General features: G+C 55.3%; 2 protein-coding genes across 2 annotated transcripts; both read right to left on the bottom strand.

The window, feature by feature from the left end:
• Positions 1 to 530: 530 nt before the first annotated feature.
• ZNF114 (zinc finger protein 114) lies at positions 531 to 5,966 on the bottom strand. The gene is made up of 3 exons (XM_081118809.1): positions 5,651 to 5,966; positions 2,992 to 3,145; positions 531 to 2,334 (listed from the first exon to the last, which is right to left on the bottom strand). The coding sequence occupies exons 1-3, from the start codon at positions 5,651 to 5,653 to the stop codon at positions 1,268 to 1,270; spliced, it is 1,224 nt and encodes a 407-aa protein (XP_080974935.1). The 5' UTR covers positions 5,654 to 5,966; the 3' UTR covers positions 531 to 1,267.
• A 2,918-nt stretch (positions 5,967 to 8,884) lies between these two features.
• Positions 8,885 to 15,736, bottom strand: ZSWIM9 (zinc finger SWIM-type containing 9). The gene is made up of 4 exons (XM_081117771.1): positions 15,687 to 15,736; positions 14,373 to 14,657; positions 13,271 to 13,583; positions 8,885 to 11,790 (listed from the first exon to the last, which is right to left on the bottom strand). The coding sequence occupies exons 2-4, from the start codon at positions 14,645 to 14,647 to the stop codon at positions 9,610 to 9,612; spliced, it is 2,769 nt and encodes a 922-aa protein (XP_080973897.1). The 5' UTR covers positions 14,648 to 14,657; positions 15,687 to 15,736; the 3' UTR covers positions 8,885 to 9,609.
• Between the last annotated feature and the right edge of the window lie 47 nt (positions 15,737 to 15,783).

The raw sequence follows: 15,783 nt of genomic DNA on the forward strand, positions 1-15,783 counted from the left end.
TCGTCGCCGGCAGGATCCTTTTCCCGGGACTAGAAGCCCCGACCACGACTAGAGCCCCCAGCAAAGCGCGGCAGGAGGGCCCGGGCCACAGGGATGCGGCCATCGTGACATCCGTACATCCCCCGTCATTCCACGTGTTCTTTAAGTGCCTCTGCGCCAGACGGAGTCCCCGCTGCCAGAGCGCGCGTCCCGGTGGGAGGACAGGCGAGACCCCAACCCACGCCGTCGGTGGGAGGACAGGCGAGACCCCAACCCACGCCGTCGGTGGGAGAACAGGCGAGACCCCAACCCACGCCGTCGGTGGGAGGACAGGCGAGACCCCAACCCACGCCTTTGTCAGTACAGGGAGCTCCCCTTCCCCGCCGGCCTAGTCTGGGGCGGGACAGACCGCGGTGGAATCCGCCCGGCCCCCAGGCTGTGTTCCTCTGCTTTGAAATGGAAATAACAGCCCCTACTTCATAGGGTTGTCGAGAGCATTAAATAAGCTAGTATCTGTGAAGCCATTTCAAGGGGCCTGGCATGTGTTTGTTAAGCCAACTGTTAAAAATTCTCATTTTACAGCTGCAGGAACTGAGGACCAAGGTCGTGGGGTGAGGGCGCGGGAGGGAGATGGGGCCCATCAGCAGATGAGGGGGTAAAAAAGCTGTGGTACATTTACACCATGGAATACTGCTCAGCTGTAAAGAAAAAGGAAATCTTACTTTTTGCAACAGCATGGGTTCACCTGGAGAGCATTATGCTAAGCAAAATAAACCAGTCAAGAGAAAGACAAATACCACATGGTCTCACTTATATGTGGAATCTAAAGAACAAAATAAACTGACGCACAAAATAGGACCAGAGGCATGGATGCCTGGAGCAGATGGTCAGATCTCAGAGGGGAAGAGGGCCTGGGGGGGAACTGAAAGCGATTAGCCAAAGAACATTTATGCAGATATGCATAGCCCAAGGACACAGACAACAATGTGATAAAGGGGGGAGGGGGAGGGGACTGGATGGAGGGCGGCAAAGGGGGGAAATGGAGGACATCTGTAATAGTGTCAACAATTAAGGAAAAAAGACTAATGAAGGTTAAAAGCTTTCCACACACCTTATCTTCACAGGCTCTTTCCAGTGTGAATTTTCCCATTGCTCTAAGATACAGGAGTCCACGAAAGACTTTTCCCTCTGTTCACTTATTGAGCTCCCTTCCAAAATGTCCTCTCCACTTGCTCAGTATTTTGAGAAAAGCGAAGCGTTCACATTCCTTCCCTTCAGAGGGTCTCTCTCAGCTGTGCTTCTTTAGGTGGCTCTTAAGGGATGAATTATTGGTGTAGCCCCGCCCGCATTCCTTACATCTGTAGGGCCTCTCTCCAGTGTGAATCCTCGCATGGATGGTAAGTTGCCAGGCCTTGGGGAAGGCTCTCCCGCATTCCTTGCACACATGGGGCTTCTCCGCAACGTGCCTTCCTAAGTGTTTGTGAAGGTGTAAGGAATACCGAAAGGCTTGCCCACACTTCTTACACTCGTAGGGCTTCTCTCCAGTGTGAAGGCTCATGTGTTTCACAAAGAACGAGCGGTAAGCATAGGATTTCCTACAGTCTTGACATTTGTAGCTTTTCTCTCCCATCCTCACGCTCCCGTGCGACGCAGAATTTGGAACTCGGGCAAAGCTTTGCCCCCTTTGGTGGCTCTCATGATCTGTCGCTCCTGGGTAAGAGCGCACCTGCACCCTAGGGCTCCAGTTCCTCCGGGGGGTGTTTCCACCCTCATTAGACTCATGAGCTTTCTCCTGAGCGTGAGTCTCATGCACCCTACGGACACAGTCTTCCGGGAAGACGTCCCCAAATTCATGGACATTCACCCCCGTGTACGGTTCATGATGTGTGCGGAGCACAGGGCCCCGACCGTCAGCCCGCGTGTGTGATTCTGACGCTGTTGGAGCTGTCGCGCCCGCAGCTGACCGCGCGCTCTGTCCCCACCCTCCATCGCCCCTGCTCTTTTCAGGGGCTTTGTGATGACTCGTAAAGGCTCGATTTTGCTTCAAAATATTTGGGGGGATATGTTTTCTTGTGGCATCTCCCTGTGAAGGCACACACTCTGAGCTCGGTTCAGGGCCCTCCCTCGTCTCAGGACACACACAGCCTTGAACCAGGGACTTGTCTTTCTCTCGGGCAACCGCCACCCGCGTCGCTTTCTGTCCCCTCTGCTCGTGCGGCTCCCCTGTTCTGCGGTCTCCTCCTGAGCCCCAACTGTTGCTCACCAGACACGCTCTGCGGGCTTCGCGAAAAGTCTTTCCAGCGAGGCTGTCCTGCTGAGGGGCAGAGGCTCTGGGTTGCTGCCGAGTCACCTCGCCTGGAATGAAGCGGCGGGGAAGCGACGTTATTTGTTGAAGGTAAAGGTGGGGCTTGAGAGGATTGAATAGGTAAGGGCCCTGTGGGCTTCTTTCCCTTTCTTTTTTTAAAAATATGATTTTTTTAAAAGATTGATTTCAGAGAGGAAGGGAGAGGGAGAAACATCCATCAGCTGCCTCTTGCACGCCCCCTACTGGAGATCGAGCCAGCAACCTTTTGGTGCAGGAGGCAGGCGACGCTCCACCAACTGAGCCACACCAGCCAGGGCCATGCGGGCTTCTTTTCAAATGTTCACTCGGACATGTGAGAGGCAACCGTGAAAGCAAAGAAAGCACTCCAGCCAAGGGGTATAAATTCCCCAAACCTCCAGCTGAGGGGGGCACTTAGTTTCGTTTCTGCCCATTCAGACTTTACCTGAGTGTTTTCCTTTTCTGCAAATAAATCCTCGCCTGCTTTTGCTGCTATTTGTTGCCTCTTGTTTGAACTGAGGACACAGAGTACTGTCCCCAGCCAGAGGCCACCCTGACCACCGGAGACCAGCTTTCCAGTTTCATAGGGAAACCCTACGTCTACCACAGCAGCAGCCGCATCTCTGGAGCTTAACGAGCCGGCTCCCGTTTCTCAGCAGCCTCCTGAACACGGGAGGCGCGGGACTCACCTCGGAGCACAGGAGGGGCGCCCTCACCCACCGAGGCCAGGTTCTGGAAGTTCTCCAGCATCACGTCTCTGTAGAGGTTCCTCTGCTCGGGGGCCAGCAGGGTCCACTCCTCCTTGGTGAAGTTTAATGCCACATCCTTGAAGGTCACCATGTCCTAAAATTAAACCCCCTTTTTTGGCTCACTGAGGTGCTCTTAGGAGTTGAATTATGTCCCCTCCCCAAGAGATGTTGAATCCTTACCCCCAGGACCCTGAATGTGACCTGATTTGCAAATAGGGCCTGGAATAAATGACGCATACAGAGTGAGTATGCAAAACACAAAATTTATCCTTGTGTTATGTTAATTATTGTATTATTTTCCACACAAACAACTGTAAACCTACTTTTGCCCGCCCTGTATATTAAGGCGGCAGGTTAACCACCAAGAGCAGAAAGTTACGTCAAGTTCCTTCGAGGGACCCGACCAGCTCAGTGCGTGAGCTTCTATTGACAACAAAGGGAACCAGGCCACTCTCCGGGTGGCTTAACCGCTAAGAGAAACGCTGTCGCTGCTTCTTACAAATATTTCACACTCACTGCAGGACCGGGCAAAGGGATTCTGTTCACGTTAGGAAGCAAGATTTTTAGTCTAAGAAGAATGCTTGAAATATAAAACTAAAAAAAGCTGTAAAAAGCCAGCCTCATGGAAGGTGATCAGCATCAGCAGGCGGCCAGTCTGCAAAGAAAATGGCTCAGAGGCGAGCCTGTGAGATCTCGCTCCCCAGCAGGTCATCAGTCTATCTCAAGTAAACACTTATAAAAATGCAAAAGAAAGAAAGAGAGGAAGAAAGAAAGTGGGTAGGAGAGTGAGTAAGCAGGAAGCAAAGAGAAACAGCTGCTCCAAGAGCAGGAAATGCGAAATGGGAGTCTGAGGTATCTTGAGGCTCCAGAAGGCAGGGAAACCATCCTAAGCGAGGTAGAGGCCCCACTAGAGTCTCTGTATGTCCCAGTTTAGGACAAAATCTTGCCATTTGTGATGGCATGAATGGACCCAGAAGGTATTATGTTAGTAAAATGAGTCAGACAGAGAAAAACAAATAGCATATGATTTCACTTTTATGTAGAGGCTAAAAAACAAAACAAAGTGAACAAATGAAACAAAACAGAAACAGACTCATAGATACAAAGAGCAACCGGTTAGGGCGGCCAGAGGGCACGGGGCGAGGGAATGGGTGATGGAGGTGAAGAGGTAAGAACTTCCGACTGTAAAATAAGCCATGGGGCTGTCATGTGCAACGTAGGGGACCCCGTCAATAATATCGTAACTTCATATGGTGATAGATGGTCACTAGACTTACAGCGATCACTTTGTAAGGCACATAAATGTCAAATTACTATGTGGCACGCCTGAAACTAATATTATATGGCATGTCAGTTGTAATTGAGAAAAATAAATAAATATTTTTTCAAAGAGGAGGCTTACAGCAGGGGAAATTTGAGTTTCAAGGAATGAATAGGAGAGTTCCGTGCAATGGGGAAGATGTGGGAAGGCCCTGAACACAGGACTGTGGCAAATAGAAGAACCTGCAGGTGGGACAAATACTGATGCAGGTAGGAGGGAAAGAGGCTGCGAGAAGTCTAGAAATAAGCCAGGCTCTTATGAAGGGACATGCAGGTCCCTTAAGAACGGTTGCAGGCTCAATCCCCCGCCTAGGGCAGGGCACCTGTGGGAGGCAACCAATCTCTCTTATTTACCGTTTTAACTCACTGAGAAACCTTGGGCTCTAAAAATCATAGCCTAGGAGGACTTGGCTGTTTGACATCGTATCAGTAAGAAGGGGACGTCCCGCTCTAGCCGGGGCGTCGGAGTCCCGCCGACGGAGGGTTTCAGATTAGGGGTGCGGACCCGGCATTCCACCGCTATCTCGAGCGGTGGTTTCCAAGGAAACAGCCCGGGGGGGGGGTGATTAGCCGTCGGCAAAGGCTCGGCCCGCGCCCGCCCAAGCCGCGGCTTCCTTTAAAGGGACCCTTTCCCCCAGTCCCGCAACGAATGGCCTCGGCCCCTCCCGGACCAGGCAGGCTCCTCTGGGGCGCAGTCTCCCCGCTCGCAACGAACCAATACAGCCGGGGCCCCAGTGTGACCTCAGGCACGTCAGCTCGGGGAACCGAGGAGACGAGGCGTCCTCCGGGGCGGCTCGGGCCAGCAGGCAGGAGGAAAACACGCGTCCGGCAGCTGGCTCCCCCGCCACCCTCTCCTTCAACTCCTTTTATAAACTCCCTCTGCGGGGGGCCTCAGTTCACCGAAAGGGAGCGTGCGCGCGTCGGACCAAACGCAAACCCAGGAGCCCTTTCCCGGGCCGCCTCTCCGAGCGCTTGGAATTTCCCAGCTCGGCCGAATCTCAACCGACGGCAACACTTGAACACTCGCGGCCTCGCAGAGCGCCGCCCCCGCCGCCGCTGGGCTGGGGGTCGCTCCAGGGTCGGGGGCGCTTTGTAAGGTCGCGGCCTCCCCCACCCCACCCCCCGCCAAGGTGAAGGGCGAACTCCGGGCGCAGCGCGTGGGCCGCTCCAGGCCGCCCCTCTTCTCCCCGGCGGAGAATCGGCTTCTGCAGCAGCTGCTCCCAGCTCGCCCGAACCCGCCCCGCCCTGGGTTGTGCCAAGACCCGACGGGCACACTCACCATTTCACCCCCACCGGCCTTGGGCGCCGCGCAGGAGCTCACCCCAGGTGCGAGGGCTGCAGAGCGGCGGGCGGGGCCGCTGGAGCTGTGCAAACCAGAGGCGTCAACTAAACCAATAAAAAGACACCCCCCCGCCCCCGCCCCAGGAGGGATCCCCGACAGAGGCGCGCCCCGCCCAGGCACACCCTTTCTGCTTCCAGACCTCCCATCAAGACGGACAGGGTAAGAGGTTAATGGGAAGAGGAGGAGCTAAGCAGGAAGGGGACCCCGGGACCCGCACCCCAGCCTTCCCGCGGGACCCGACCTCTGGGAGCCCAGGGTCTGACCCCGCCCCCAGAGATTTGCATATCCCCAGACCCTCCTGATCCTGGGAGGCGCAGGACCACCCAGCGTCTTTCCTGCCTCCCAGCCTTTGACCCTCGCCGTCTCTTCCGCCAGCCACAGGTTCCCAGACTTGGAACCCGGTCCCAGGAACACTCTGGATTGGTCCTTCCGAACTTTCGGTATTTATAGTCTAAATGCCTTGTGGGCACAGTTGCTTCTCCTGGAATTTTATTTGATACGACCCCAGCGAAGTCCCTTATTGGCTGAGCTGCTCAGACTTATACGGGACAACAGGTGACAAGATGACATCCTGACACACCTTACTTGGCTCTGATATCAAAACAGTCTAATTCTTAAAAACTTTGTTTTTGTCATAAACAAGTGGATGTGAAATCATATCAAACCAATATACAATCTTTATGAAATGTCTTCATTTCTAGTGAGGTAATTCTACCCTAAAGCATATGTTGCCTAATATTAATATATACCTTGTTAAGAAACAAAATTTAACTGACTAAATTTGAAGATCTAATTGGCTTTACTAAGTGATTCACGAATAGGGCAGCATCCCATCTACCAACTAGAAAGAAGGTTGTACAAAATGGGAAGTTATTATAGGCAAGAAGGGGCTGGTACAAAGAAATTATGTAACAGGGCATAGGGTATAAAAAAAACCCCTCACATTTAATTAGCTAACTAACCAACAATTAAAAATAAGAATATATTAACAAAACTTATAGTCTAAAATACTAATAGTTTCATATTTAAGCATGTTACAGGCAGCAGCAGTTCCAGTTCCCCTTTTCACCAGCCTTGACCACAGGAGTGTAGCAGATGCCAATGGCAGGCCAGGCCTGCAACATCCTGTCCCCAGGCAGCAATAAAACTGGCAGACAGAAGAAACACACCAGACACTGACACACAGGAAAGAGAACATCGAAACCACCCAAGAGCTGGAATGTGAAACTGCAGATCACCAGAATTCTCCTCTTCCCCCATCCCCCATAAAACCCCTTTGACTACCCTGAGATATTAAGATGGTTGTTAGGCATGAGCCTGCCATCTTCTCAGGTTGTGGGCACCCCAATAAATCACTTTCCTTCCATCAGCACCTGTGTTGTGTGTTAGGCGTCAGGGCAGCAGGGAAAAGAGCCCGAGGGTCATTTGGGCTGGTTTCAATGACACTCCCTACCCTCGCTTATGCATAGCCTCCTCCTTACCAACATCACTCATCAGAATCCTACTGTCTCGGTCAAATCCCAGCTCTGTTATGTCCTTGCTATGTGACATTTGGTTGCTTAGTCTCTCTTTGTTACAGTTTGGGGATAATAATAGTACGTATCTGAGGATACATAAGTGAGCATGAGTACCAGCTCTAACATTCTACTTCCCCAAAGGACCTCGATTGCCTATTAACCCATGCTTTTTCCAATGATTTGTGTTCCCCAATTTTTAGCAGTTTTTCTTTTAAATTATTGATTTCAGAGGAGGCAGGGAGAGAGAGAGAGTGAAACATTGATGTGAAAGAGATACATTGATCAGCTGCTTCCGATGTATGCGCCGGAATGGGGTTTCAAACCTGCGACCTAGATATGTGCCCTGACCAGGAATGGAACCCGCGACCTTCCGGTACATGCGAAGGGACGACTCTCCAACCAACTGAGCCACGCCGGCCAGGCCGTATGTTCCCCATTTTTAGTAGTCAACCTGCCCCCACCAAAATATAAGCTTTCCTTTGTTTCCCATCATCTCTCCAGTACCTAGAACAGTGCCTGTTGAAACGGAAGCGCTGACTTGGAAAGACGAAAGAATATAAACGGCAGACTGGCTAGCAGAGCTAGCGCTTCATCCGGCTTCACTGTTGCTGTGGTGACAGTCCAGCTTGCCAGGTGAGTTCCTGCGTCAATAACCGAGGTCCTGACCCCAGCGGGCTCAGCCATCGGCCCCTGTACCTGAAAACTACAACTCCCAGCAGGCTCAGCGCCCGGGCCGGAGGGGTCTGGGTTCTAGGACCGTTTGAGGGGAGCAGTGGGCATCGCCCCGGTCGCCATGGTGACGGGCCGTCTCCGAGAGCAGAGAGGATTCACGCGCGCGGGGTGGAGGGGGAATCCAGAGATGGACGTTACCATGGTAACCCTGGAGCCAAAGGGGCGGGGCGAGAGCAAAGGGGTTGGTGGTGACATGGGAGGAATAAGAGACCGGAAAATGGGTGCCCTTGGGGAGTGATGGAGGAATCGGCTTGAGATACGAGGAGTTGGGGTGCTTCTAGGGGAACTGGAGTTTTGAAGGAGTGGGAGTGTTTTAGTGAATTCGTATGTACTAGGGATTTACCGGGGTCACTGGAAAGACCAGTACGCTCATAGGTAACAGATGATTTGGGGGAAGTGGAAATGCAGTAGGGGCGTCTATCACTCAGAAATCATCTGCAGAGCTCCTACTGTGTGCCAGGCACAGCCAGATTTTAGAAATGCAGTGGCGAGAGGACAGATGTGACCGCAGAGGAGTTAGGGGGTTCCGGGAAAGGGAGGGAGGGCGTTGTTCCCATGGGAGGGGGGCAATTGAGAGGAATTAGAGCGATATGGAGAAGCTGGAGGCTTTACAAGGAATTGCTAAGTGCTGTAAAGAATAATGTTGAGAGAGGATGGGGTGACTCTTTAGACGAACTGCCCAGGGGTGGCCCTTGGGAGAAGGTGACTTTTGAGCACAGGCCTAAGGGATTGAACGGGCATGTGAGGCAGGAGGAGGTGCGAGAGGCCCTCAGGAGGAAGCCTGGGGTGCCTGTTTGGGGCCCTTCACTCCATCTGGCCCCGGGGGCCTTGCTGAAAGAATGGAGGGGTGCTGGGTGGACCAGCCCAGTTTCCCTCCACTCTGTGCCTCTGACCCTCCCCCAGAAGTCAAGAACTCAGCATGGAAACCAAAATAATACTGTTTTATTCCTGCCTTGAAGCACTATAGTCCCGCTTGTTTTCCTCCCCCACTGGAGGCCCCCCAGACTCCCAGCGCCCCTCTTGTTGGGTCTTCTGAGAACGACCAATAGGAAGGTGAGGGATCCAAGCCTCCAGGCCTTGGACAGATACCCAAATCACTCCCTCTCCTGTCCCCATCTCTCACAGTTGTCCTTGTAGTGTCTCCTGTTCTTCCCCCTCCCCCGCCCCCTCTCCTGCCTCCCTCTGCCCTTCGGTTTCTTCTCCAGTTCTGCCTCTCCGCTTGCCCAGTCTCCTCCCTTTCTCTCTCATCTGCTCCCCTGACCTCTCCTCCAAGTTTCCTCTTACTTTCTTCCCTGCTTTGCCCCTGCCCCTTGCGCTCCCTGGACTTGACCAGTCTACTCCCGCCAGGCTGTCACGAGAGCCTGGTGTCCTCCCCTCCCTGTGTGTCCTTTCTTCCTTCTGCCCCAGCCTGACCCTGTCTGTACCTCCTGGCCACCAGCATCTTCCACACCTGTGACTCCAGGACCTTGGAGACCACTGACAACTTCCCCTGGGACCCAAAGAGGCCAACTGCCAAGACGAGGTTCCTGGGTGGCCCAGGAAGTGACCAGAGGGGCTGGGGTGGCCTCCTGGGCCTCAGCCTTATCTTTGGGGTCACGGAATGCCCCCCGCCTTCACAGTGGAGAGTGGCGGGCAGGAGCCTGAGGGTCAGGACTCCGGGGCTCTCCCCCAGCAGTCCCTGAGCAGGTCCACGTGGAATAAGGCCGCCCCGGTGAGGAGGCGCGCGGCGAAGAGGTGGCGGCAGGGCAGATGCCGGGCGGCGTGGATGGAGCAGCTGCAGCGCGTCAGGGCCCCGTCCAGGAAGAAGTCCGAGGTGCCGTCCTTAAGGGCAAAGCCAGCTCCAGTCATATGGAAACCCCGGGTCCCATGCTGCCTGGCAAAGGCCAGCTCCTCGGCCACCAGGTCGGCCAGCTCTGGCCCACAAGCTGCTCGGAACTTAGCCAGCGGCTCCCAGTCCACCTCCTTCGGTCCTGACGGGCAACAAGGTCTCTTTGGTTCCCTTGGGCCTTCTCCTTCACTTACTTCCTGCAGGCTGTCCCCTGCAGCCAGGCACGCTCTTCTTGTCACTACCCATTGTGGATCATCCTCAAACACAGTCCCCATAGGGGTGCCACGCGTGACTCCATTCCCCAGCCCTAGACACCTCCCTCCGGTGTCCACACACTCCCTTCCCTGCCCTCCTCTGCTCTTGGGACCCCCAGACCGAGCTCCCCCTCCATCTCCATTCTCTAGGCCTGTCACCCTTGTGTCTCCCAGCTGAACCAGAACTATGTCCTCCAGGTCCCTTCTTCTTTTGACCCCCAATCTCACTCCTCTCTCTTCTCTAATTTCTGGCCCTCTCCTCTCCTCTCCCCAGTGGGGCCCTCTTTGGTCTCTGTTCTCAGGGACCAACCCCCGGGCCTTCTCCAAATGGACCCCCCTCCAGGTTCTGACCTCCAACCTCCCTCCTTTCTCTGCTTCCACTTGAGGCCCCTTCTGGTCCCTGGTTTTCAGTCCAGGGACCTTTGCATCATGTCCCTGGACCCCCCTGCAGGTGCTCCCCTCCAGGCGCCTGGCCCTCTCATAATCAAGCTGAGTCCTCCTCTGGTCCGTGGCCTGCAGAACTCGAATCCTTCGCTCCTCCAGCTGGGCCATCCTCCAGGCACACCCTTCCAATCTTCTCAGGCCCTGGTCCTCCAAGTGGGCTCCCCTCCAGACATAACCGCCCAGCCCCCAGTCATTCACACCCTCCAGGTGGGCCCCCCTCCAGTCTCTGATCTCTAGCCCCCTCAAGTGCTCTTTCTCCAGCTGGGACCTTCCCCAGACATTCCCTTCTAGCCCTTTCACCTTATGGTTCTCCAGCTGGACGCCTCTCCAACATCGGATGTGCACCCCTCTCTCCTTCTCACTTTCTAACTGAGTCCCACCCCGGTCTCTGTTCTCCAGTTCTCTGGCCCACTCCAACTGGGCGCCTTTCCAAACGCTTCCTTCATTTGGGGCCCCTCCCCAGTCTCCCTTCTCCAGGCCCTTTGCTCTCTCGTTCTCCACCTGGGCTCCCCTCCCCCGCTCCCCCTCCAGCCATGGACTACCTCCTTCGAGGCCATCGAGCGCCACCTCTCCGGACGCATCAGCCCACTGCATGGCCACCAGGTCGCGAAGGCACTGTGCCATGCTGCGCGAGGGGCTGAGGCGGCGCAGCAGGCGCCGGCGGTGGCCGCGCACCAGGGCACACGCGTCCAGGTCGCGAGCTGCCTCGAAGGCGCGGAAGCGCACCCACATGTCGTGGCGGGACGCCCAGTTGCGCTCGAAGTAGTCGACGAAGGCGGCTGGGCCGTGGGCTCGCAGCTCCGCCAGCGCCTCGGCGTAGGCGGCAGGTGACAAGGCGCCGGCAAGACGACACAGCCGCGGCCACAGGCCTGGGTCCTCGCGGCCCGCGCCGCCCAGCTCCTGCGCCTTGCTGAAGAGCGTCTCCAGGCCCTGCGCGCGGCAGATCTGGACGCGCGCGCCCGGCAGCAGCTGGCGCACGGCGGGCAGCTGCGCGGTCACCTCGGGCCCCGCCGTCAGGCAGCGCACGCGGCCCTTTACGTCCGGCGCGCTCTGCAGCAGCGAGGCCAGAGCGAAGCGCAGCAGGCTCGGCGTCCCCGGGCGCGCCACGCAGCAGGCGGCCTGGCGTGCGCGGCCCGCACCGTCCACGCACAGCACCGCCAGCAGGTCCAGCGCTCCCTGCAGTCCCGGCAGCCGGTCCACCAGGAGCATGCGCGGGAAGCGCCGCAACAGCGCCCGCGTGCGTGAGGTCAGGAGGAACACGGTCTCCACCACCGCCTGGTTCTCCATGAACACCAGCTTCACCTGCGGGACGGGGCAGGGAGGCGGGGAGGGAGGTCAGGGTATGCCGGGGTTGCCGCGCCCAGCTCCCCAGCCTGGGGGAATTGGCCATCCAATCATTAATGTGGGAATGCAGTTATTATTTTGACCGGCAGGAGGCAGTGCAGGGGGGGAATGGTTAAAAATGTGGGCTCTGGAGGCCAATTGCCTGAGTTAGCGATTTTGGCACCACCATCTAATAGCTGTGTGATTTTTGCACACTAGACAGCCTCTCTGTCTCAGTTTCCTCCACTGGGAACAAGGTATCTGTTCCTTCACGCTCTGAGAGGCAGTCTAAGGCAGCGGTCCTCAAGGTGTGGGCCCTGGACCAGCAGCATCAGCATCGCCTGTCAGGATCTTGACAGAAATGAATCATCTCAGGCCCACTCCGACTTGCTAAGTCAGAAACCCTGGGCGCAGGGCCCAGCAACCTACTGTGACAAGCCCTGGAGGAGATTCCTATGCACGCTCAAGTGTGAGAGCCACTGTCCCCATCTCTACCTCAGGCTCATCCCTCATCTTTTCCCTGAACTGGGACCTCCTCCAGGCATGAAAGAAAAGCACAGGTGGTGGTGGGGGAACAGTTTTCTTCCCTTCTTTTCTTCTCTCCTTCCTTCACTGCTTCCCTTCATGTCTACCCCAGCCCTGAAGTTGGATCAAAACAGCAGAGATTCCTCGTGGAGGACCAGCATTCTCCCTGTCCCTCCAGCACAAAGGCCTTGCTCCTACCTCTGAGCCTTTGCATTGGCAGGTCCCTCTGCCTGGAATTCACTTCCCTCTGAAGACAGAATGGGGGTCAACTAACTGTCCCTCTCCTCATATGCAGCACCCTCCCATCTAATGCTTTATCTGGGTGCTGGGTACAGGAGTGTTTTCACTTTGTGAACACACATCAAACTGTATACTTACCATTCATGCATTTCCTACATGTGTTCAGTTTTAAAAATGTTGTTTTTTAAAACAGTGCCTCCCATCACTTCGAATCCTCCCCTTCCTAGCACCCAACCCCACTGACATTATATCATGCTTGGGTGTGTCTGTCTATTGTTGGCTTCTCCCACTACAACTGCAAGCTAGTGTCACCAGTTACCTCTGCACGGTGGCCAATAGCCATCAGTGACTATTTAAATTTCAGTTAGTTACAATGAAATAAAGTTTAAAATCCAGTCCCTTGGTCCTACTGGCCACGTTTCAAGTGCTCAATAGCCAGCTGTGGCTGGGGGCTACCCTGCCTGCAGCGTAGAACCACAGACCATTTACATCATGGCAGGAAGTTGGACTGGGCGGAACTAGAGGGCGAGTTCTGGGAGGGCAGGGACCACGTGCATCTTCTCAACATCTGCATCCCCAATGCCTCAATAAGTTCTTAATGAATGCAAGAAAGAATGAATGAAAGGAGTGAATGGATGAGTGGGAGGGTGAATGAACAAATGATCTGCCTGGCCTGTCTCTCCCCAGACCCCACCTTGGCCTCAGGGTCCGCATGGAACAGTCCCTCCAGCACTCGAAGGGCATCAATAACGCTGTGGTCGCGGTCCTTGCAGTAGGAAAGCAGGCGGTGTACATCCGCTGGGGCCAGGAACTGTTTGGAGATCTTGTTGGTGGTGCGCACGGGCAGGCAGGTGTTGGCCAACAGACGCCCAGGGCGGAAGTAGTAGGCGAACTCGATGGGGCAGGCTGGGTGTGAGTGGGTCAGCTGGCACTCCGTCACCACGAGGCGGTCCCGCAGGGGGCTCAGCTTGACGATGATGAATGCAGGGCAGCCAGCCTCGTGGTGCCTGTGGGAGGAACAACCGACCGTGGCCCCCATCACATCACCCTGCTGCCTTTTTCTTCCTTCTCTCTCCTTTTCATCATTATTTTTAAAAATTAAGAATGGTTTCAAGCATAGAGAAGAACAGAGGGCCTTAAGAATATGCTGGTGTCTAACCTTGGGCAAGTCACTTCAGTTCTCTGTGCCTCAGTTTCCTCATTTGTTAAAAAAGAGGTTATTATTGCCCTAGCTGGTTTGGCTCAGTGGTTAGAGCATCAGCCTGTGGACTGAAGGGTCCTGGGTTTGATTCCAGCCAAGAGCATGTACCTCAGTTGCAGGCTTGATCCCCAAGCATGGGACCTGGTCCTGTATTTACTTAATAGATGTACTTTTTTCCCCTCCGTCCTGTGGCTTTCTCTGCAGATCTGTCTCTGATCTCTTTGTATGGGTATAAAACCCAGCTTTCACCTGTTTTTCTGGCTCTGTCTGGTGTCTCTGGTTCCAAGTCTCCATGTTTCTGGGTTTTCTGAGACTTTTGTTCTTCTGCCTCTTGGGTGCCTCTTTGCCTATCATAAAGTCTGTAAATGGAGCCCAACCTGTCTCTCACTATGTGTGACTGTGTCCCTCCAGCTCCGTCTCTGTCTCTGATTCTCAGTAAGCTTCCCCTCGACTCTCTTAGCCTCTCTGCAAGGTGTATTTAGCTGTTTTAGTTGGTCTCTCCCCCAATCTCTGGGAGGGGGGCTCTGTGCCTACCCTTCCCCTTGCTTCCCTTACCCCTCTAGCACCTGGCAGGGTGGTGGCTCAGCTCACTTACCCCATGGCAGGCCGGCTGGGAGCACGCACATCCTTGCACACCAGCCGCACATAGCTGTACTTAAGCACGTCAATGAGTGTGTACAGTGGCGGCAGCCTGGCCCAGTGGCAGCGTGTCAGGTGCATGGAGCTCTGGACAAAGAAGAGTGCCAGCCGCTGCTGGCACCATGCGTCGAAGAAGCGGCTGAACTCAGCCCAGGAGAAGAAGGCCCGCTCCAGCAGCTCCTGCTCCCCCTGCTCCTCCTGCCCCACCGTCATGCCAGGTGGGGGCTCCATCCTGGGACGCCTGAGTGAAAGGTGGGAGGACATGTGCCTAAGACCACAGACCCATCCCACCCACCTGAGGTTTTCTACTCCCTCCATTTTCTACCTGCCTCTCTGGTGCTGGTGCTTCTATGCAGGTGGAGCCCAGGCAGGATACACCTCCCTCATTAATCTATAGATATAAACCTCCACCCCATCTTTTGCCACCTCCTGCATCATTCCAGGGACAGTTGGAAACTGTCACCCTGATACCTAATTCTAGCTCTGGTTCCCTCCTCTGTAGATGTTACCCCTACATACAGTTGGGGTCCCTCTTCCAAAATATGACTCTTAAGCTCAGTTGTAGACACTTCCTCAAATGTGTTCCCAACTTCCCCTCCAGATGTGTCTCCTATACACGGCAGTAACCTCTAGTGCCCCATTCATATAGAAATCTCCCCTCCATGCCTCTACACTTGTCTGTACAGCTGTGCCCTCCTCAAAGATGTTCCATCTCCAGATGTGCTCTCACATTCAGTCATGGACCCCTCATCCCGTCATATTCTTCATACACCTGTGGCTCTCTCCTCCCTGATGTGTCTCCGATAGGCAGCTGTTGCCCCTTCCCCAGGTGTAGCCCCTGTGAGTCCACACATGCAGGTGTGGCCCTGCTTCCTAGAACTGCTTCCACATCCAGTTGTACTTCCCACATCCAGTATGTACTTTTCCTACAGGTGTGTGCCCCATTCGCTTGTGGCTAATTCTCAGAAGTGTCACTAGTATTCGCCTGTGTCCCCTTCCTGCTCGGACGCGCTGCCCCCAGTCCAGCTGCGGCCCCCTCCTTCCGTCCACAGGTATCGTCCTCCAGAAGTGCGTTATCCTCCCAGACATGGCCCCTGGTCCTCAGGCTTCATCCCTCCAGCTGCTCCCCGGTCCAGCTGCGCTCCCCCCACCCCCGCGCAGCCCCTCCCAGTTCCGCCCGCTCCGGCCCCTACGCTCCCGCTGCCCCACCCAGTTGTGCCTCTTCCCTCCCCCAGATGTGCACCCTTCCCGCCCCTCCCCAATCACCTACCCGCCCCGGAGCGGCGTCCACCTCCCACAATGCCCCGCGCCGAGGCCCTTGCTCCCGGGATGCCCCGCGCGTCCTCCCGCCTCTCTTCCCGCCGTGC

The sequence above is a fragment of the Miniopterus schreibersii genome (genome assembly GCF_964146895.1).
Source record: "Miniopterus schreibersii genome assembly, chromosome: 18".
Classification (NCBI taxonomy): Eukaryota; Metazoa; Chordata; class Mammalia; order Chiroptera; family Miniopteridae; genus Miniopterus; species Miniopterus schreibersii.